This window comes from Zonotrichia leucophrys, chromosome 2 (assembly GCF_028769735.1).
Source record: "Zonotrichia leucophrys gambelii isolate GWCS_2022_RI chromosome 2, RI_Zleu_2.0, whole genome shotgun sequence".
In the NCBI taxonomy this organism is placed as follows: domain Eukaryota; kingdom Metazoa; phylum Chordata; class Aves; order Passeriformes; family Passerellidae; genus Zonotrichia; species Zonotrichia leucophrys.
The window spans coordinates 44,861,646-44,885,345 of record NC_088171.1 but is presented as its reverse complement, the minus strand read 5'-3'; the positions used below and the strand labels follow the sequence as shown (position 1 = coordinate 44,885,345).

The 23,700-nt window shown below is 44.3% G+C and overlaps 1 protein-coding gene across 6 annotated transcripts in view; it reads right to left on the bottom strand.

Moving 5' to 3' along the window:
* The window catches only part of TMEM108 (transmembrane protein 108), a 161,384-nt gene that overhangs the window by 2,889 nt on the left and 134,795 nt on the right, over positions 1 to 23,700 (bottom strand). For 5 of the 6 annotated variants that reach the window (XM_064703346.1, XM_064703344.1, XM_064703343.1 and 2 more), the window contains one exon: positions 7,210 to 8,322. In XM_064703346.1, the coding sequence (XP_064559416.1) occupies positions 7,210 to 8,322 (1,113 nt within the window). Of the gene's footprint in view, positions 1 to 7,209; positions 8,323 to 14,298; positions 14,567 to 23,700 lie in introns of those variants that run through there. The other variant, XM_064703347.1, reaches the window with a different exon arrangement.

The following is a 23,700-nucleotide window of genomic DNA, read 5'->3' as shown; positions in this document are numbered from 1 at the left end:
TTTTCTGGAATTGCTTTCAGTTTATCCATCTCTGTTGCCATTCAGATGGGTAATCTTGGCTACTTTAGGAGAGACAGGCAAACCCAGAGCAGGAGACTTACTGCTCCCACCAGCCCTGGCTCAGGCAGGAGCTGGGGTCTGTGCAAGGGCTTGCTCAGAGCTGTGATGTGTGAGCTCTGTCTGCTCCCCTTACACCTGTGGAATTCATGAACATGTACATGTACTTGCTTTGATTTGTACCTGTGAAATAGGAAATGCCCTGCTGTAAATTCCCTCTATCATTTCTAAATCCCTCATGGTAGAAGAGGAGAGAGAAAATATTCATGAAGCAGAAAAATATATTATTTCCTCAGCTACAGGTATAATTATGTATTAGAATGATAACTCAGAGGAAAGAACAGACTGCAGAGAGATCATTGCTGCTATGTATGTTTTAACAAACATTGCAGCTACCCATGTGCCATGGATCTCAGTCCTTATCCCATCTACCACAGAAAAATGGCAACACAAAAGTGCAAGGCTAGAGCTCTATTAAAAAAAAAAAAAAAAGAGAATAAACTACTAAGAATAATAATAAAAAAAATTTAAAAATCAATGTCTTTCAGTTCAGGCAGTTCTGTCACTAACAACTTCATTTGCTGACAGCCCAATAGTCTAAATCTTGCTGCTGCACCTCATGGTGGGGGTGCAGAACCCCCTCAGAACTGCTCTCCCTGCCTGGGGAAATGCCTGTCCTCCTGAAGGGCTGCACCTTTTATCCCTACTTTGGCTGCTGCCCTCTCCGTGTCCCAGCCCAGCCTGCAGGCTTGGGCAGATTAGAAAGTGATGCAGGACCTGCATTTAGCCCTCACCACTGCTGGTGAGAGCAAACAGTCCTTGGAGCTTTTCAGTATCCAGCAACAAGAGATCCATCCCTAAGGCACAGAGCATTTCTGAAGGTGCCTGAGGATGTGAGAGCCCCAGTAAAGTCAACTCTGTGCAAAGTTTTTTTTGAAAGCCTGAGGTTTTACAGCTTATAAAATATTGTGGTTGCTGACAGAGAAGTATCAGATTTGGGGTTTAGGGGCTGGAAAGCCAGTGACACTGAGTTGAGAAAGATCCCAGCTTCTTCCAGCAGGAAATGGCCTTGCCATGTGTAGATACATACAGCAAAAATTCTCCCTCTCTTAATTACACTCTTGGCCTCCAACTGTGGTGCACACACAAGAAAATGGATGGAAGAGCATGGAAAATGGGTTCCTGAGCTTCCACAAATATGTATTTCAGCAGAAGGATGTCTACCTAAGCTGCCCCAATTCAAAGCAGAAGAGACCTCATTTGAGAGGGTGAGTGAGGACAGCAGGGCTGGAATGGAGCTGGTCCCTCTTCATCTTATATTAACTGCCCTTTTCACAGAATCATAAGCTGGAAAAGACCTTAAGGAAAGTTGAGTCCAACCATTAACTTAACACTGCCAGATCCACCACTAAGTGACAGCACTAAGTGCCACATCTACCACATAACATGCCATATTTGGGGCATATTTTAGTGAAATTAATGTAGCCAACACAGGACCTCCGACTTCCAGAACACTAGGGTACAGCTTTTATATTCCTAGATATCCTTTTGTTCCCATAATTAGAATTACATGTATTACAGAAAAACTCTTCCAGACAGACAACTCTGATGTCCAGGGAGGCCATATCAGGTGGATGAAATACACAGAGGGCAGAGATGGTTTGGAAGGCACAAATGGCAGAAATGACAACAACAGAGCTGAGGAGAGAATTAGTAGCTGCACCACCCTGTTCATCTATCCTGGTATATTGTGTGGCTAACTCTTCCCTGGTTTTCAAGCAATCCTCTGGTTGCTTTCTGTGCGTCAGAAAATCTCAGCTAACTTCCCTTTGCCTGCTCAGTGTTCAAGTCGACAGTGAGTGCCACGAGGAGGACATGTCAGTGTTGTCCCTGTGTCAGCCTGAAGTCCCTTGTACAGAGACTGTGACAATGCTAGGAATTATCAGGGGTCTCTGGAAGTTCAGAGATTCTGGAAGCATTTCTAACCCATGTCTTTTCACATGTTAAGGGGCTGAGCTGCTGAGGAGTTCCAGCTCTGACACTGGACATTCTTTGGCATAGGGCAAGTTACATCTGCATTATCTGCCCCTCCACCTGTGACATAAAACATCCCACGAATGGGAGAAACAAGATTCTCACAGATTTACAAGTTTCTAGGCTAGTGGGAAGATGTCCATCACCTACTGTCACCCATCTAGCACCTGCACACCAGGAGGCTTTCACCTGTTACCTTTAACATAACCTGTATTTAAGATATAGCACATCTCACAGGAAAATACTCAGCTTTATTTAAGGATACAGAGTGACCAGATGTCCATCCTATTCCCACAAATTTTGTTTCAATGTTTAATTTCCATTGTAGGGACATGCTTACACTACTCTTGTATAAGTACTTTCACCTTCAACCATCACTTCCTCCACGTTGTTTTGCCTTTTTTATTAAAAACTTCCACTGTGCTGTCAGAAATCTCTCCTATATATGTAAGCTTCAGCCTCTTTTTGTGCTACATCATGGCACAAGTGGAACTTGTTGCATTTCTCCACTCCTGAGTAATTCCATGTCTCTTTTCTAATCTCTAGTTTTTTTTTTCAAATATAACCCACTATGATTATTTACCACATCCAATCCAGCTTCATTAATGCAGTGTAACGAGATCATACCAATTCCCTACAGTTTTCTGACAGTCTTTCCCTTCAACTCACTAAAATATTTTACCAGTCTTACACAGCTGCATGCTCCCTTCCCCCACTTTCCAGCCCCCACACAAAACACAGTGTTAACAGACCTGAAATTGTAAGCACTTAAAAGTCATGCAATATTCAGGGCGAAGGATCTTCATTTACTTCTTCCTATGCCTGCAGATCACAACATAAACTAAGTTTAAAGAACACTTCTCTCAATGACTAAAAATGCTTTTTATTTATTTTTTTCTATTTCCCTGGTTTCCTATATGTAGCAGCACATACTTGGCTGTGATAAAGGTATCAGGATGGATTTGGTTATTGACTACATCTGGAGACAGGAGTCACTCCAGCTCAGCCTGAGTTCACACCTGGGGATCAAGCTCAGGGCTTGGGATCTCTCTCACTTCAGACTGGAAAGCAGGCATAGGTTTTGTGATGGAGAAGGTGAGTGAGGTAATTTTGGAAAGCATTCCAGTGCATGAAATGTGAGCTAAGCGAGGTTGGGCCCAAGGCAATTCTTCACATATTCTCTGAGTTCTGCTGATGCCTGTGCTGAGAGGCTCAGCCTTCCTCTCATATTCTCCTGTGTCAGCAGAACTGACTGGATAAATTGACTCCTGTGCATCTGATTTGCAAGTTCCTGTTCTCCCACATTTTATTGTGTCATCCTGTAGTTCCAGTGACGCAAGAACCAGGAGCCCAAGGACTGTAACAGTGAGTTTTAAAATGAGCTCATATTGTTCTTGTTCTGCATTGCAGAGAGAGGCACCTACACATGTACAACAGAACGTGCACAAAAATGTTCAAGGCTGCCTGAAGGACACTGCAAACCCAGCTCAAACTGACATGAAGAAAATAATGACATCACTGTTGTATATGATTTTGCTTTTCTGGGAAAGGGAATGATACAGAATCCTTCGTTTTTGCAGCCCTCCCATGGCATTAGCAACATTACTGTCATTATTTATACCATGAAACTGAGCTGCCAAAAGGTGAAATGATTTCCCTAGGTTCATGCAGCAGACATGGCTTGTGCATTCCTACTCAAAGCATCATCCTTCTAGCTAGCAGTTTCAGGGATTTCAGTGGGACTCAGAAATCTGTGCATCTGTACAGAAGTATTAATTGTAAGGGTGGGAGGCTAAATCCCAGCTCTTTTTTAAGCAGGGGAGTTCTTGAGGCACAGATCTCCAGGCATGTGTTCCAGCCCCTCAGCTGTGCCACAGCACAGCTGGTGGGACCTGCCAGTCCCCAGTGGGGCTCAGATGTCAGGGCACAGTGCTGCTGAACAAACATCCTGCTGCTTCCTGCCCTTTGGTGCAAATCCCCACAGCAGGGATGGGCCAGCAAGGAAACCCCAGCAGGGTCTGTCCTCTGTGAGGGGAAGTGCTGCATCCCAAGCACTTCCTCCAGTGGGGCTGAGGAGCCAAAGGCTCCTGTGGTTGCTCTCTAGCAAGTCACTACCCCTGCTACAGAAGCTCAAATGCCCAGAGGTTTTCATGTATCAGGTGCCTGTCACTAGATGTGTGACAGCAAGCAGTGTGTTGGGGTCAGAGAGGGACAGAGACATCTTTGCAGTATCGTGATATGTTTTCCCTTCCAAGGACTTTTGGGTAGCACAAGCTGTGCCCAGAAGCCCTCCAAAGAAAGCTTTTCCAGCCTCCTTGTAACTCCTCACACAGAGGAGAGATTATATGGAAAGACACAAGGGCTCCTGGCAGAGGAGAGATGCTCTGGTCACTGCACAGCTCTTCAAAGGCTCTGGGAAACAGGAGGTCAGCGAGCTGGCTCGGCTCCGGGCACCCCTCATTAGCAGGACAAGGGAGCTGAGTTAATTGGATTCCTGCAGCTCTGCACCCTCATGCACAGGCTCGGGGTTGCCTCTCCTCACCTCTTTCCCTGTTTTTCCAGGGTGTGTGGCTAACTTCCCTGCCTTGAGGCTGTCTCTCTGCCTGGTGCTGAAGGTGCCAGCCTGAACGCAGAGCCACCAGCCCACAGCTGTAAGGGGTCCTCAGTGACTTCCCCTGCGGCTTGATCCCTCCTAAGGCAGCTCAGCTATTTCACAGCACAGGATTGTGCCTCTACAGCCTTTCAGCATCCCAAGGCGGGAGCACGACATTATTTTTTTCTCAATCCTACAACAACCCAGAGAGCCTCTCTTGGAAAACTTCTTCGCTGTTTGAAGATGAAATGAACCCCAAATATCTGCTCCTCATCCTTCTCCCGGCATCAGCCCGCCGTATGCCAGAGGAGAGGAGCGTGTGCCAGCGCGGGCCGGCTGTCCCCGCCTGTGCCCGGGAGGTGGCGACAGTCCCCTTCGCGCCGCGCTCACAACACAGCGTCCCTCCGGCGTGCGGCGCGCTTTAGACAGCCAGACGTCGGGATGGAATCGATTTCCTAGATCTAAAGCCAGATCACCCCCAAAAATACCATTTAAATGCCTGCCTGCCGTTCGTTTCAGCTCTGAAATACATCCCAGGATCCCCGGATTTTAAAAGGGGAGTCCCAATGAAGGCCATCCTCAGGAATCTGGTCTTCAGAGCAGGACTTAAATACCTGAATTATTTAAACACTCAGTTGTGTTAGAGCTGGTACAGATAATTTTCAAAACAGCATTTAACTTTTTTTTTTTTTTAATGTAGCTTATGAATAAGGCAGTCACATGAACACATGGCACGAATGAAAAGAAGAAAAGTGCTAACACCTCTATTTAATGAACAGTGGGTGAGCACTCCTGCTATCAGACTTCTCATTATTACTGTTGTTATTGTTACTGTTATTCAGCTCATATATGGCACTCTGCACATACAGACCAGTTTACCCACTGGCTATACATGCTTGTGTTTTATGGTTTTACACTTCTTATTTTGTATTTAGATGTTTTCTATCCAGCTCAGCTTTCTTTCTGGATATTGGCCCAAAACATAATTCTTGGAAGAATTTATTTGATCCTTTAGTTCTATTGATGGACAGACAAGGCATAGTTCATCAAATCATCAAATATTGATGCTTCCAACCACATGATTGCTAAGTACCAGTTTCTCCTCCCCATCTTGCCCAGAAATGTACGTGCAAATTCTGCTTTGCTTTCTCTTTGATTGCCCATCTTTTAGCCTTTAAGCTTTGTTCTCACTTGTGGTTTTAACCACGTTGGCAATAGCAGAATTGATGGTCCCAGAGGTGTGACTCTAACAAATATGCTGACCCAATCCAATAATTTGCAGCTGCTGAAAGGATTAGTATGGTCCCCTCATTAGTATGGCTGCACTCCTGCACCCTCATCCTTTCTGGGTCTCATGTTCATCTGACTCTGTGGGGAGCTGATTCAGCTCACTGGGTGAACAGAAGTACCAATGAGCAAAGTGAATATTTTTTGGCCACTTTAACAATCTGAAAGTGTGTTGGGGAGGTGAAAAGTCAGGCCCAGGCAGAAGAAGAGGGGCAGGATCAGGTGCCTGCACATCAGAAAGAGCAGGAGAGAGCAGCACTGTCCTGTTTGGCTGGAGTAAGCTGTGTGTGAGACTGGCTCAGGTAGGTCATCTAGCCTTGTCCTCAGTACAGCTCACAGCTGTAAATTACAGCATTAATACTCAGTGTTGTTGGCTACTACCCCTTCACGTTTCCTCAGGCAGCAAAGGCTGGGAAAAGTTTGGTTTTGTTTCACTCCAGACAGTTCAGAATAATCACACCCCATGACAGCGAGAATATATTGTCCCACCAAGCTGATACAACCCAGCTAGGCCTGGCAAGCACTCATAAGCTTGCTCATAATTTCCCATGTGTTTTTTGTAATTGAATCAAACAACAAGACCCTGAGCCAGCTCTGGAAACCCAACCTGCCCTGGTCCTGCAGGTGGCTGACTCCAGGTGTCTGAAGGCCAAGGTTTCTTTCTCTTCCCTTGGCAACTGTAAATTGGAATTAAAATTGAGGAAACTTTGGTTATCAGATTTTAAAATCAGATAGCTCATGCACTACCTGCAATAAAATATTTTATTGCACTGGAAAACAGGTGTTTCCTGAATAATTAATCATTACAGATGTTATTAATCCTTTGGGTTAGCAGTGGGCTTTCTAACTCCAATTTCAGGGCAGCAAATACTAGTTCCTAGATAAAAGAATTGCTGTCTAAAAGAATCACTGTCTTTGATCAAGTTTTTGATCACTGTCTTAAACACTTTGGAGTAAAGCTGCCTTATATTCTAGAGTTGTTCAGGCTAGTGTTACACCCTCAAGTGGAGAGTTACCCCATAAGATTTTTAATAGCAATAGAGTGAGGATGCTTTGAATGTAACATTTTAGTCCTGCATTTTGAAGTTGAACACTTTGGTGAGTGAATGTGATGCCTGTACATCTCATCCATGCCAAGCTGACCTGCTTCTGTTATGTATCCAGCTAGTCCTTGAATTGTGGGCCGAAATCTGAATATTAAGGAAAGAGAAAGCAAAATAAAGTGCCAATTAACTTACAACATGAGGATATAGGGACGCTGATAGCCAGAATGATCCAGGCAATGTCCATCTTGCTGAGACAGATGGTTGCTCTGTGCTGGGGTTTGTCCCCCTCGGTGACATGGGAGATGTTTCCTTGCACACCTGGTTTCCAGGTCCCGGCAGGAACCAGTCTGTTCAGGAAGTTCCCGGTGGCGGTGGAGCCAGCTGTGGAGGTGGGGCTGGACAACCTGGTGGCAGGCACTGAGGAGAGAGCACTGCCTGGTGACGCGGAATTGGTCACCGTGCCGTGCTGCGTCGGAGTCAGTCCCTCGGCGTCTCCCGCTGCCGAGGATGAGATGCTGATGTCAAAACTGGTCTGAACCGAGTGACCAGCTGCTGCTGTAGCAGATCCAGAGCCAGCAAACACAGGGACATTTGTACTGAAATTCAAGGTTACCCAAGAGTTGTTTTTGCTCAGCATATCCCACATGCCATAGCGGGTGGGTTTAAAAGGCACCGACACTGCTTCAGGATCAGTTGATGGTCCAGCAGTTGTGGTGGCAAAATCTGCCTCCTGCACTGCTACCTCGGTCCCATCCCCTTGCTCTGCTTCCCTAAGGCTTCCCGAGGAGTTGCGGTGGGGAGAAGGGTCTGAGTGTGTAGTTCTTGCCAGCCCCATTCCATTTGGATCGCTGGATGCTGCGGTCTGGGACTGAAACGGGTGATCTGTGAAAGGGCTCCTCAGGGTAGGGAAGGGAGAGTGCAGGGTTGTCTTTAGGTAAGGCTCTGTCGACTCTGAGAAGTTGCCTTTGAAAACCTGGAATATTTTCCCCTTGGGGCGAGACTGTCCTGAGTACAAAGCACTCTGGTTGTACAAATGGTAAGTTTCCTTCTCACCGATGCGAGGGCCACTCTCTCGCTCCTGCCCGGTGGAAGGGCCTTTCTCCACCAGGCTGATGGGGTGGGACATGGCTTGAGCAGACGTGGGAAGGGGCTCTGCCGTGGGGTGGTCTTTGTGGTGAGGTGTTGTTCCCATGGCTGTGACAGTTGTAGTGTTCATCGGGAAGCCCTGAGAGGAGGAGACAGTGGGAGACAGTACCTGAACAGAAAACACCAGCTCTTCTGTCAGTGCCAAGATCAGTAGAACACCTGAGGAAAAAACACAAAAAGAAGGTGAGATACTGGGGAGGAAGGGGTTGATGGGGACAGCATGGCTTGTGTGTCTGGCAGGAAGGAATACCTTCCATGTTCTGCAGAAGGACAGAAGAGTTAGCATCCAGCTTTGTCTGGTTCTCTGTGAAAGTAGGAAGAGAAAGAAATCTGCAGGAGCTGTTGGTGACCCCATGGTCATGAGAGCGATGAGAAAGATTACAGGGAATTTCTGTTGCAAGAAAAGAGAGGACCTTGCAGTATTGACGCATGTGAAGCTTTAAAATGCCATAGGCAAATGATTTCCCTGTAGAAGCTAAAAAGCATCCTACATTTCAGGGGCAGAAACAACAGACGTCCTCATTTTCATCGTGGCCAGGAGGTGTCCAGATGAATGTCCATATCATTATAGGAAACCTCAGTCTGCTCACTCCTTTGGCCGCAAAATCCTAAATTTGGCTGCCTCCAGTTTTGGCTGCCATTAAGCAATCTGTTTTTTGAAAGAGCAGCTGCTTAGGCCTTGCTGAAAATTAGGTCAAGAAGGGATGTCTGATGAGAGGGCTACCTGGGTTATTATACATGCTGTGCTTTACTTAGTGACTTTGGAAAATCTAGTCACTCCAAATGTCAAAAACTAACAAGAAAACACAGCTATCCCAGCCATTTCAAAAAACATTGTGATTATTGTGATCTAACACAACTGCCCTTCGCACCCATAACCAAAGTTTGGTTGTAACATGTTCTCTGCTCACATGCGCTGTGGGGTCGAATTGTGTGCATTTTGCCTCCCACCTCCCTCAGTGCTGCATATAATTTCATGAGGTGCCAGATCCACACTGCTGGGAACATCAATTCTTTCATTTATTCCTAGTTCAGATAATGGAGGTGGGCAGCTGCAGTAGCATAAGCCTCCCTGGGATGCAGGGCTAATACGCCCTGAGTTAGTGTGACCTGCAGGGACCACATCAATCACATGTCACCATTTCCATATGTTGAAGCTGTCGAGTGTAATGTGGATCTCTGCCCACCAGGAAGCACATGGAATAAATCCATTTTGCACAGTCCACTGAGCATCATCAGATGGCACCATTAGCACTGTGCTAGGGTGGATTTCAACCAGCAGCGTCGAGGTGAAAAATGTTGTCATGGTCTTAACAAATCAGGGAGATGAGTTCGCCAAAACTGCAGGACTCCAAACTGGGTGATGATCAACTTCCAGCCAGGACTATGGAATGCCTTCCTGCCCCACCCTTCCTAGTTGGCCAGCTTTCTCCATGAGCCTGGTTATGCCATTTAGTTCTACAGTCTTTGGGAGTGTCTCTTATGGGCCAAAGGAAGACAGGGACTTGGGAAAATGAAAGAAGATCTCTGATTAGGAGTCTGCTGGCCTTGATTCTGTTTCATGTTGGGCAAATGCAAAGGTGATGAAATGAGTTTATTCTGAATCCTAAATATCATTCACACCCATGCATGATCATTGCAATACATGTAGCAAAAACTCACCAAAGGAGCAGTATCTGTTCCTCTTACCCAGCTAAATGTTCTACTGCGATCACTACCCATCATTTCTGAACCAGAGAAGCACAGAGCTCTGCAATCAAAAAAAATCAGCTCATCTTGCCCCCAGCAGACTCCTGTTACTTGGAAGAGCATCCAGAAGATGAAAACACTAACTAAATAACATGGTGAGAGCCAATTACAAGTAGTACACTTTCCACTGCCTGATGCTAAAATTAGCTTTCTTTTTTTTTAACTTCTGGAATAAATATCTCTGCCAAATAAACCATCATCTGGGATACTGCTTCCCAGTTCCTAGCCAGCCACAGACAATATGCTCTTAGCAGAGCACCTATTCAAATTAAAACCCATTAATTCTCTACACTGAGATGCAACCAGGAGAGCAGATCGGGCTGTACCCATGGAGCATCACTCTTGGAAATAAAAGGCAGGAGTTATCCTCACATATTTGGCAGTGCTTATTCTGAGGTCAAGGTCAAAGCAGATATTCTAGTGTCCATATGGCTAATATTTCATGCCAAGACAAGTTGCTGCCACAGAACAAATTCAAAGAGGAAAGGATGACGATTTACTTTGGATTTGGTGTGTGGAGATAATGGTACAGGAAACTTTGAGCCTGCTGTTCTGAGCACACAAGATAAAGTACATTGGCAGATATTATGAGATACTAGATTATGATGATTGTAATGACGACTAAAATTTTTGGATGTTTTTGTGTGTTCTTTCTTCTCTCACACCTCACACACACAAAACCCCCATCACCATTGGATCAATGTTTTTGTCCAGGATATTCCTGAAAGAATAAAGAACTTGTCAGCTCTTCTACATATCATGCCCTGAGGTTAGAAACCCTGATTTTTGCTGAAAACCCACCTAATACCCATCTCCACATCTTGAAATACTGATAAATCTGAGGCTTGCCCCTATAAACATTTATAGTCTCTCTGGGGCAGCAGAGAGTCTCTCTGTTGTGGTAGCAGGTCACCACACATCAGGCATGGGAAACCAGATGCATTTAGCTCGTACCTTTAGGTGGCTTGTAAAGTATGAATAAATATTTATAGGAAATAATACATCAGTAATTTATCTGACAATAAACAATAACTCCCATGACATTTGGCCATCCCAGGTTGTGGCAGTCAGGTTTTACTCATCTGCCACTCTTGCTTTAAAAGCCTCTGCAGAGCCACTGTGGCCCTAAAAGCTATAACTTTTTAGGACATTTTTTTCTGCTGGTTGGATGGCCCACAGTAATTCCTTCAGTAACCACCAGAGCTAATGTGTACCCCTAACTACTGGAAAAATATTCAGCTTAGCAGATAATTGTAAAAATAGCCAGTGCTGTATATTTAGAGAGGAACAGCTGATGATAAGGACTTCACAGTGGGTTTTGTTGGCCCTGCTAAGTAGAATTAATTTGCTGGAAAGCAAAAGTAAAGCTGGAAATGGTATTTTTAGATGCTCTGCATCATCACCCAAGCATGCTCTGTCTGGATTTGCAGTGACTTGATTGCCTAGAGCTCCCACTTACTTTTCTATCATTAAGGACAGGCAAAGTCTTACAAAGTGGGGTTCTTACTGAATTCCCTGATACTGGACTGCCCTTATTGGCAACTTTGACTTAAGCCTGAGAAAATGATATTCTAAATTTCTGTACTCAGGCACAGGAGGCATTTGTCCCAGAAATGGACTTTTCCAGCACCTGTGACATTCCTTCCTTTTCGTCCCTCTGTCTGTGCTTCACAAATACACCCATACTAAGTGGAGCACCATGGTGGGTACAATGCCAGCTGTCCCCTGGTGCCTCAGCTTACCTTCAATTCTCCCACCAGTGAAAGGAAGCCTTCTGGCTGCTATCAAGTTCTCCTTGCCAAACTTTGATATTCCAGGTGAGATAGCAAATGTTCAAAGTGCAGTTCTTCAGTCTTTGCATTCATTTTGGCTGCCTAAAGCTCTTGGAGCTGATTTTACTTAGAGTATGAGCCCTTTGGAGTAAGGACTGTAAGTCCTTATGATCTGCTGGCACAACAGTAATACAGACTGATGCAAGCACATTATAGCAAATAATAATATTTTCAAAGGTCAGCTCACACCATTAACTTTTTTCATAAGGGGCTGTTTCTAAGGTACAGGAGCACAAAGTCAGAACAGACCAAACTGGTTTGTGTTTTAAATGCTATGTGTCAAATTCATGCTTTTGGAACCTTATTTTATGGCTACATTAAATCCATTCAACCCTAATAAGAAGGCTGATTGACCTGACATCTCTGTGGTGTGAACTGTGGTCTTGCCTCGTGCACAGTGCACCAGGAAGGGCATATTAGGTACAAAATGAATTAACTCAAGGATGAAATGCAGCAGAGTGACAGCAGAAGGTACACAGAGGGTGTGGATGTGCATTTAGCCATAAAAACTTCCTGACAACACGGTGCAATGGTTCAAATCTCCACAGGATCCTCTGCAGTGCTTCTCCCCACTGTACACTCACATGAGGAGCCTGGAAATGGTGTGTATAGTTGTGTATATGAAGGAAATGAAGGAATTCCTTTACAGCAATGTTTTAAAAGACTATGGTTTACGTCTTAAATGAGTCTCAGAAAAGTCTGGGGTTAGGAGTATTTCACTTCCTAGACTATGAAATCCTCAGGGTTCTACCACTTGGAAACTTCCTTGTGACGCTTTTATTTGCACACAAGTGACAGAACTGTGACCCTCCTTAACAGAAAAAATAAGCAATTCAGGCCTCAGCAGCTTGTGTTTGTTTTATCTCCGGGCTTTGGGGCGCTCCATGAGGAGCCAGTGGCCTGGCCCAGGACAGCATTAGAAGGTTTTTTCACTCAGGAGTTAACGCTGCCTGGTGCTGCACGGGACCCTTCATGGGCACTTTGAGAACAGCCTTTCTGCATGACATGGCAGAGCAGGCATGTGGCTGTCGAGTCAGCTCATGCGTTCAGCCTCCCTGGGGCACCCCCTTTAAACAGCACAAACTTATGTAACTCCTGTTCTAAAGCCTGTGGAAAGGCTCCCAATGACTTTAGCGAGCTTTGGATCGAGTCCTAATTGCCAGAGATACAGTGGAAACTTTTGAGCTGCACATTTACATTTTCTACAGCAAATGAAAATGCACAACGAGTTCAGTCTGGTGTTTGACCCCTTCTGGCCTCTGCTGCTACCTCGGACCTTGCAGCAAGACAAACAGCGCCTGCCTAAGCAGTACTTGGCAAACATTTTTGCTCTAGGAAGTCAGGAAGAGCTTTTTGTGCAGAGACCTACTGTTGGACTCATTATTTCAGACTGCCGTGGGCAAGGAAAGCAACGGGAGCTGTCCTACAAAGGAGCCATTATCTACAGACCAGGGCTTGGGTGCACAGGGCCACAGTGAGGGAGGCTGAAGCTTCTCTGTGCTCCTGTCCTGACTTAGTAACAGCGAGAGAAGATTGTGCAAACCCTCTTCAAACAGCAACAACAACAACAAAAGCTTTTTTGCAACAAAAGCTTTCTTCTCGACATTAATAACTTCTCACGTGTCCCTCAACAAACCTAAAATGTTACAGGGAGCAAAATGAATCTTTAATAGGTGGAAACTGTGTACAAAGTGTGTATTATTACTTCTGTTACGGTCATTTCTTTGTGGTCTGTCTAAGCAATACGATTTGCACTCACAATAAAGCAGCCTTTGTACAAACAAAGAGTTAAGCAAATTTAATCTCTGTGATTGGTTGCAGAACTGAGGGGAAAAAAAAGTAGGTTACTCTGCATAAAAATTTCTCTTCTCTGAAAGTCTATCTGTCATGCCAGAAATCCCAGATATTAACTTACAAGTTATTATCTGTTTTCCCTGGTATTAGATGAGTGATCAACCTGAAATTCAGCATGCAAGCATTTGGTAAAACGCAGGGAATGAGACACACAGAGTAACAGCTCTATTTACAGTAACATTAAACAGCATCAGCAGAAGCTCTGGAAATCACATGTACAAACACAAATTAAGCAGCTCTTGCTGACACTCCCTGTGCAACAACAGTAACAGCAGTTACGGTTTTCATGTGGCAAGAAGTTACGGTCCTTTAAAGATACAAAAACATTGCAGACCACTATTACTGCTTTAAAATGCACTTACACCACAGACTCTGAGAGAGTGAGCCTGTGAATCAAAATTAATTTCTGGCCCTCCAGAGAGTTAAACAATAGGTGCTGCAAAAAGAAGAGTGTCGTGTAGTCACAGAGCAAGCAGTTCCCAATTCATTCTAACACTGCACTAGAGACTCACAGAGACTACAGGAATAGGTGCTTTAGAAATTATTTAGATCCCCTACTCAGCTAAATACATACAGATATTGGAGCTGTTCAAGCTTGTGAAAAGGCTTACTGACAATCAGGGCAACAGTAATCACTGAGAAGGGGGGAAATAAAAAGAAAGAGCCTGACTCTAGCTGCTTGTTCAAGGTAAGCACTTACCTGAAAATATCATTTGGACTTGTCAGCAGACATCCTCACCTGCTCACATCACAAGGATTTGGAAGCTTCATCTCTCAGTGGAAAAAGGAAAAATACATCTCTCTAATGAGGCAGTTGCACGCAGGAGTTGCTGTTATTGTTGGAAGTGGTTTGAAGGAATGAGGACAGGGACAGCCCCAGCAGGCGTGTCTTGCAGGCTGTGCAGCGAGAGGGCTCACTCCTTTATGGAGCACCTCTGCAACTGCAAGGCAAGATCACTCACTGAGCCATCCCCTCTCTGCCAGCACATCCAAGGGCTGCTTGGTATTCCAGCTTGGTTTCCCATCAACTCCAGATACAGTTTGTCTGACACGAGCCTATTCAGATGCCAGAGGATTGCTGGCAGTTCTTGTTTTCTGGGAACAAAACAGCAACAAGCAGCCCAGCTGCATGCCCTTGTGAGGCTGTTCAGTCCCTATTCCAAGGCAGAGTGCCCTCCCTCCAGAGCAGTGCTTAGCTTTTTGTGTGTGGATAGATTTTACAGATCTGTCTCCTGCTTCTGCACCTCCACCAGACTTTCCACTTATTCAATTATCTCTAATGATATTAATATTCCTGTCAGAGGAAAATACAGGGAATGAAATAGTGATCACTCTCTCTCCTTCTCCTTCCCTGGCATCAAAATGCTCACTCTGTATTTTATTTCTTCACTCCTCAATGGTGAATGGGCAATTCTCATAACCATAAAGAATTTCACAGATCCTGTGACTACTGAACTCATAATCCTGCCTCCCTTCTTCCATTTCTTCTATTTTATTTTTTTTAGTTTCTCTCTGTCTCTTTGGCACAGCTGGCTGTCTGGAAAAACATGCTGCCCAGAGAGCACAAAAAGTGTCCTGGGCAGCAAAATACCAATCCCTCAAAAGGCACAGGAAAATATTAAGAGAGCAACAAGTTGGGGGCTTCTTGAGAGCTTTTGACTCAGAGTTCCTGCAGCACCCAAGGGTGCTGCAATAGCCCAAGCAGTTTGTTACATGGGCTCCTCACAAAACAAATCCCTAATACTTTTCTAAAGAGAAAAGCCAGTTCTTTCTTCTCTCTTACCATACCAGGTGAGAACATCCTAATTTTTTTCCAGGCCTTGGAAATAAGTATGTTGCCACCAGACTTCTTTCTTGATGCTGTGGCCAAATCTGTAAGAAGTGATGTTGTGACAGTAGATTTGAGATGTGGCAGCACTCGCAGCTATGGGGACTCTGACAGTGATGCCAGTGCTGATTTCTGGGGACAAAAGTCCCTATCAGGAGAGTAGGCAGGTTCATATATCACAAGCATATTTCACCCACAGTTACACAAATTCTGTCTTCACAGGTCTGATAATTTCATGAATTATGTGGAAAAACAGAGTACAAATAATAATCTTAGGTTTTGCATTTCTGTGTTTTTGTGATGATGCTCCTTTTCTCCCTGCCATTTGCAGTTCACTTTTCGCCCTTACTGTTTCCAGTCTGAAGGTTTTTCTAAATAAAGATATTTAGTGCATTATAAAAAAGAAAAGGTCCTTAAAAATATCAGCTTGTTTAGCAGTTTCTAGAACTCGTGGCTGATTAAGAGCTTGCTGCTGAAACAATGATTTAGCACAAAGCTGCAGCTGGCGTAACAAGAGAACCATGCCACGTATTTTAACCTTTACTGGGGGATTTGCCACATCTGTAAGTAGTAATTCACCACAGATTTCTTCCCTGACTGCTGTCATGGATGGAAATGTACAATCCAAAACTGCAAAGACTGTTGTTTGGAATTTCAGATGAAAACTCTTCATAAGGACAGAGGCTCTGTGCATTCCCTGCACATGGAACAAGCCAAAAATATTTTTAAAAGCACATGAACATTCCTTGGTCTGACAGCTCCCCCCTTACACAAAGCTTGTCCAGCCCCAGCTTTGCAAATGCACATCCCTTCCTCCCCAGCCTTGACTTGGCAGCAGTTTTTGTTGGCAGGATGCTGTTGCCAAGGGAGACAGAAAGGATGTGCAGCTGGCTTTTCTTTCACCTGCACTTAGTGCTGCTGATCCTATTTATGTTACTGCAGAACCTTTGGCTTCTAAGAGACCTACCATCAATGTCACCGGACCTTTTGAAGAGTTTTGACAATGACACAAATAGCTGTGGCCTCTGATGAACAGCTTAAAATAAGACCTTGCCAAAGAGAGGAGGTAGTTGGTGTCACTGATGCTAACTCAAGCCAGGGTGTCTATTTCCCAAGCACTGATAAGAAAGGGAATAGGAGGATTCGAAGCCATCCTAAAAAGATTTCTGAAAGTTCCCCAAACAGTGAGTAACTTCACATATGTAAAAGTTATAAGCTTGGTCGAAGGTGGCTCTGGCAGGCAATTCACTCCATCCAGAGGCTGGCTAGTACCTCAGAGAGGCACCTCTCCTGCATTAGAAAAAGAGGTCACATTGAGGATGATGAGTTTTAACTTGATCCTTCATCCTTCAGGTGATGAAAACTAGGTGAGAGAAATCCCACCTCATATCCCTCTACCTATTTTGACTGCATCATTATAAAGCAAACCATAAATGGATAAACAGAAGTGATGTTTGAAAAGGTGAAATGAAGCCCCTGTAGATACTTTCCATGAGATGAAATCCCACTGCTTTGGACATTCAGAACCAGCTTTTACAGAACACCAAGTGAACAACAAGCTCTAGAGAGCAACACAACATTGGCATAAAGAGTGGACTAGAACAGGGCCTGACAGCTTTTACATGGTGATGCATTAGGAAGCATTTTTCTTTCACATATTAGAGCGTAAGCGGGCGAACACTAATTCAGCTGAAACTGGAGCTGCTGCCTCCCAAAGAAACAGCACACTACAGATCAGCTGCTCCTGGCCCCTGCAAGGCAAGATGTCTGGTGCCTGCTGAACTGGAAAGTGGTGGGTAGCATGAGGAAGTAGGAGCCACTTCTTCATGCATAAACCTTTTTCCAAAACCACACAGCTCTTGTGCCTGCTGCACACCCTTCAAAATCCTTCCACTTGCTGCTGGAGGCAACCAAGTCCAAGGCATTTGATTCCAGCACCAGATGATATATCTTTTCCAAACCTAATTTCTTCAGGACTAAACCTCCAGCTCTAAGTAATTTACACTGACTTATCTATCAATCAAGGATGCTTTTTCTGGACTCAAGTTACTCTTTCATTACAGCACAGTAATTTCAACTTGTCTTTTCTAAGGAAACATTTAAAGGAAAAGACCCTGTCTATCTATCTTCTATCCACCCTATGTTTATCTTTCCTACTCTCTCCTGATTTCAAATATTGTAACACACTGTATGACAACTGGTGAGGCAGAGCAGAGCACCCCACTTGTGGATACTCTGCTTTGACAGCGCAGACCTTCTTCTCCTCTGCCTGCAAAAGCTGTGCTTAAATTCTCCAGGTGCAGGTACAGAAACCCTGATATTGCAGCCAGGAGGAAGGCTGTAGTAATGCACAGGCTGACTACCTCCTATAAACCCTGAAGGTATTTCTGTCATTTCATCTGCTCACTGAAAGTAATTTGGATGATTTATTACTTATGCCCCCCTTCAAACACATTATTACTTCCAAGTGCCTGGTTATCCTTGTGCTTGATCTCCAATGAGAGCTGGTAATGAGGAGCTTGCACTGATTTGTTATATGAGCAGGTAAGACACAATTAGAAAGTAATTACTATATTTACCTGCAGGAAAGCTTTATTCTGATTTTTTGACCATTTTCAGTTGAAGGAAAAGGGACACTGCCTCGGAGTGAGTAAATGGGCAGGGGACGGGAGGATTGGGCAAATTATTTATAGTCCCAGGTTATCGTCTGGGCAAGTGAAAAGCAAACCAGGTCAGGATCAAGGGAGTCAGCATTTCTGGTATGGGGGACTGGGGACTGGTTTGGGGATACAAAAGGTCAGATGTAAATGGAAATTACTCCCAAGATGGACTTGGCATATAATAGGGAGTGAACATTTCCATGTCCAGATTTTCTCCTGTGAGAACAGCACAAGGATGTAAGGTTGCACATAAATCAGCCAGAAGGGCTGTAATGTGCTGTTTTTATTATCTGATTTTATTATCTGCTGGATTATGCAGGCTAGCAAGGCCTCTGGAGTGGATGTAAGGTTGCTAGGGAAAGAAGTGAGCTCTTACTTTTCATTTCTACATGTCCTTCCTACAGACTAGAGACAGCTTTCCTTTGGCTTCTGGGACAAAAATTTGTATTACCTCTTTGCAGTCTTGAATTGAACCTGGCTTCAGCTACAGCTGATTTCAGAATAATCTAGATGTTCATCATGGTCCATTCACACTGAGCCACAGGGATGGTCTGCGAGCCACTCTCCAAGGAGCTCTGCTTGTGGCTGGAGGGGTCAGCAAAACCCCTGCACAGCAAAACACCAGAGGTGCATGCCTGGAACTCCAGAATGTCAGAGGAGCATGTTGCATTAGGACATACAAAGATAAAAGGGGAAGATCAAATTCCCTTCTTGAGAACATCAGCTGCTGGCTGCAGAGATGAAGAATGGGGGTTTTGCTCCATTAGGTGAATTGCAAGATTGCACAGGTATTGAGATATGGATTTTTTGCCATGCTTTGGAGCTGGGTATTGGTCTGGAAGGAATGATGGTTCAAGCTGGTGTAGTAAATCGTATGTACTTATAAGTAAGGTCACAGCAGGAGCTGGATATAATTTCTGCTAATGAGAGCAGGACTCCACTGCTTGTATTTCACTCAGTATTATTGCTTCTGAATTTGATTCAAGAGGTGGAGATACTCAATATCATACACAAGGAACAGAAGGGTGAGATGACACAATGACACAAAGTATTTGATTAGTCAGGGGATGAGTAATGTAAATGGAAATACATGTGAAGTTAGGAAGAGGATCGCACTTTATAAAAATCTGCTCTATCAATTCTGCAGTTCATTCACTTTACAATTTGTATTTGCAATTCAGCATGAATGCAGTTACACAACAAAGTAAAATGTTTCACTTCTCTGTGTGGACGGCCTCTTTTTACATCCTCATTTGCATTAAAAAGAAATAAAAGATCCACTACCAACTACATGTGTGCTGCTTTGGAAGGCAATTTTGAACATGTGTTGGTCTTGTCCTTCCACAGGAATATATTGAATATCTGAAGCATCATTTACCTTCAATGATTTAAGAATTCATAGTGGATTAAGTCACCCTGCCTTACACATGATGGGCTGGCACCTGACACCATCAACTCAGAATAACTGTTTGGAACTACAGCAATAATAATGTGCAGGCCCCCTACTACAGCCTTATTCACACAGTACTTTACAGGTAAGATATTTTATTTGTCTCTCCTTTCTGGTTAAACTTGCTTCTCTTTATATTCAGGAAAGAATTTACTTTACCCAATTCTGATATGTCATCACCTCCACACTTAATTTTATTTTGGAAGGAAATTGGACTGACAACCCTAACAACTTCTGATTATTCACAGAGCAGCCCTTGTGAAGAGATTAAGTGTACCAGCTTTTCCATGTTGCCCTGTCAGCACACAGCCCTTCAGGGATCTTCTCTTGATGTGAAAGTTAGCTCAGCCCCAATGCTCATTCATCCTTGACTTCTGTTTAGCTAATACGAGTTATGTTGTTGGTGATATGACGTGGACATCTTATCTCTCTCCTTCCCCCTCCAGAAACTTCCCTGGGAGCCTCATTTCATTTCAGTCAGGCTATAACATAATTCCAAGCACAGTGCTTATTTTTCAGCTACTGCTGACGTGAGCTGGCATCAGAAGGCAAAATAGAGGGTGGCTGTTTTCCTGTGTGTCCCCTGCCCCACCTCCCCTCCAAGAGCAGGGCTGAGCAGCAACCCTGGCTGGTACCGAGAGCACCAAGTGCTCAGACACCTCTGCCTTTACACTACATGGGTGCCCCACACCGGGATAGCACTGCAGGAGCCAAGTGCTGAGGTGCCTGTCCCAGTGCTTTGCAGGGAGATGTGCCTCTGCCCCGTGACCCAGCTCTCTGCTCTTGAAGGCTATCGATTTATTCTTCTGGTGGGAATGCAAAAATGCCAGCCAAGGAACAGGGACATTCGATTTCTGGTACTGTCAGTGCCTACCCCAGTGTTAGCACCTGGCTTCACTTCACTGCCCTTAATATGTGTGACTGCTTGGGCCTCAGAGAGGGCTTGAGATTTGCTGGTGCATTGGCAACAAACTTCCAACACAGCTGTGAGTTGTTTCCTTAGAAACAGTGCAAGTGCAAACATACCCAGAGGTGTGTTTGGAAAGACAAATTCATCTCTGAAATAGATAATAACATGTTTTTACTGCCTACACTGCTCTTTTCCAGGCTTTCCTTGGTCTGGACTTAATTTATTAATATGCAAAACATAATCTTGAAACTAGGGCGCAGTGGAGCTGTTGACAAACAAAGAACTTTCTCTTCAAGCACTTTGAATGAACTACAATTAAACATCACTCTGAGTCCTCACCAGACAGATGCTGGAAGAGCTGTGTGGCAGTCAGATGTTACATTCCCATAAAATGCAACTATAATACTGACAAAAGTGTCTTGTCACAATTTTGCCTTATTACATTTTTCCCCTCTCTCTCTCTTTTGAAGCATTCTCAGCTGTCATTGTACCCGAACAGCAAAATCACTCTCACAGTAAAGTGCAGTATCAGGATGCAATTCTGTTTGGAGACAGAGCACTAAGTGTGGCACATCAGCTTCAAAGCTGCAGGGGAGCATTAGTCCTTGCATTAGCATTAACTACTGTGGCTAAGAGAATGCACTGGCAATAGCCTCAGCCAAGGTCAGGGCACCAAGAGGAAGGAATATCAAGAAGCATTATGTAAAGGACAAAATTTTAAGTGCAGAGTTTCAGCTCTGTGCAGTATGGGTTCAAAGGACTGGATGGAAATATAAATAAAAGAAGGCTTGCTTGAGGTACCAATTCCAGGACCATAGAGAGCAGTGTCAGGAACAGTCCCCTGGGACTGATGGTGGCTTCTGCTGCAGCAGTGTAAATCCAGGACAGCTCTCATACAATTAGGAAGATTATTCAACATACAAATGACTCTCAGAGGAGAACAGAGGAAACAGTAAATGGACCTGAAGAAGTAAAATAAAGCTGGGAGTTGAAGACCAGTGACCAAATTAGGAGTAAGAAATAATATGAAAATTAAGGGCAATTAAGAATTGCAAGATGTAGTCAAAGGAGTGGAAAGGCTCATCTTTTGTTCTCTTCAAAACTGGGTGCTGGGTGGACCACCTGAAGCCATCGTGATAGCTTAGCACAACCTTGGTTGGGTGCTTGGGAGCTTAATTTCCCCTTTTATCTTGTTTGCTGGAAATCAGTGCTTCAGTCAAATGAGAGATTTTAATAAGACATATAAAACAGCTGCTCAGCCCAAGGTTACTCACAAGCAGTAACTTGTATATAGTGGCTGAAAACAAGTGATCTGGCATCAGCCAGGGTCAGTGGCTGAAATCCCTAAGATAATCAGAAACCTGCCTAAGGTTTTATCTTCACGCAATCAGAATCTGACTTCTTGTGAAAGGCACTGGAGCGAGAGCTGCTTCCATCTGATGTTGGTGGCATCACCCACGTGGCAGAAGTGTCACACATGGTCACACTTTACTGAACTGGGACTGGGGTGGGAGCAGGCAGATAAAGCAGGGGGAGCAGCAAATTTGACATGCACCTCTGCTCTTACAGGCCTAAAGAAAAGGTTTGGGGGGGAATGTACAGAATACAGCTCTTTATTACTCTCCCATTCCTCTGTGCTTCTTTAGTGTATATTTATTCAGAAGTGTCCCTGCTGGGAGCTGCTCCTGCATGCTCACTCACTGTCAATTGCATTGCCAGAAACACAGCAGCACCTACAGCAACATTGCTACTGCATTGCAACTATTTCCTGAAGATGACCTTGGGTCCAAGATATTTATCAGACGTGTAATAAAACAGAAAGAGGAAAAAATGACACAGCAACAGTTTGCAATGATTTGTTTGTGAAGAAGGTGGTGTGATTTGAACTTGCAAATTACAGGCAACCGCTTTGTACTTGCTATGGTAATAGAAAGCATCTCTTACTCAGAGCTCCATGTCAACTCCTGCCTCTGCCTAAATTAATGCTTCCAATTAGTCCTGTTTTATTGTGCATCCATCACAGAACATTCACTGTTTGGGCTTTGAACAGTACAAATCCATATACTGGTAATTATGAAAAAATACATTTTGTAAGACACAAATGTTCCATATTTATCAGCAGCACCTTGGGTGCTTTACAGGCTTTTTTTCTGACATATTTTTAATTTCCACAGTCAGATTCATCTTTGAGTTTAGTTACTAATTGAAGCTCAAAGGCTGTGTAACTCTTTGCACTGGATTCAGGCTTGGCTAACTCCATTTTTTCAGCACGTCCCTTGAAAAATCATCAAGCTACCATGCACGTGTCCAAGGCAATAACTGATCTTCCAAGCTACGTGGCACATACCATGCAGGAGGAAAAAAATATCCAGACTTATTCCCTGAAATTACATCATATTACCTAACGTATCCAGTGCTGTTTCCAAACTTTCCCTCTTTTCCTATGTCTATGAAATCTTTGGCACATGTTAAAAATGTATGTGGAATAGTTTAGAAAGGACTGAAAGCAGGGTAAAAGGGAAGAATGTACCTAAGGCACAGACCAAAATTATGGTTCCCTAATAAGCCTGTGGTTTCAGGAGACATATAACTGTCACAATAATTATTTAACAGGGCCAAAACACTTCAGGTTTGGAGTCAGTCCAGAGGTGATGTTTCCAGAAGAGAGGAGCAGAGGGAGCCCTGCAAGGCCCAACCCTGAACTGAAACAGAGGCAGTGCTGTCTCTGCTCACTCACTGGGGTCTTGGGAGCAGCTGGACACAAACACCCCTTCACCTCAGGTGCAGCTGCTCTTGGCAGAGCATGATTAAAAGGGGAATATGACAACAATTCTTACAAGCTAGTTTAAAAATTATTCCTGAAAACACAAGAGAGAATTTTTTATATGGTGTTACTGGAAAGCAAAATATTTGGCTCCAACCTTTTGTCTGAGCCGGAGATTTTAGCTGATTCTTTACTGGCCAGTCACCTATACAGCACCTCTGGAGGCACAGGAAGAGCACAGCCTCCCTCAACAAAACCCTTCTGATATAAGAGAACTCTCTGCATACCACTGAATTATCTGAACAGCTCTATCTTGCTGCCTGAGGTGGACCTTGTTGTGAGTGTAGCACAGGGATGGGGAGGATGGGGAGAGGATGCAGCTGGAGAGCTCTGCTGCATCGTTTCTGGAATGGCAGCAAAAGAGATGTGCCCAAGGGCAGGCTGAGTCACTTTGCAGAGAGCTGCTGTGCTTCACTGCTGCTTGAAAGGG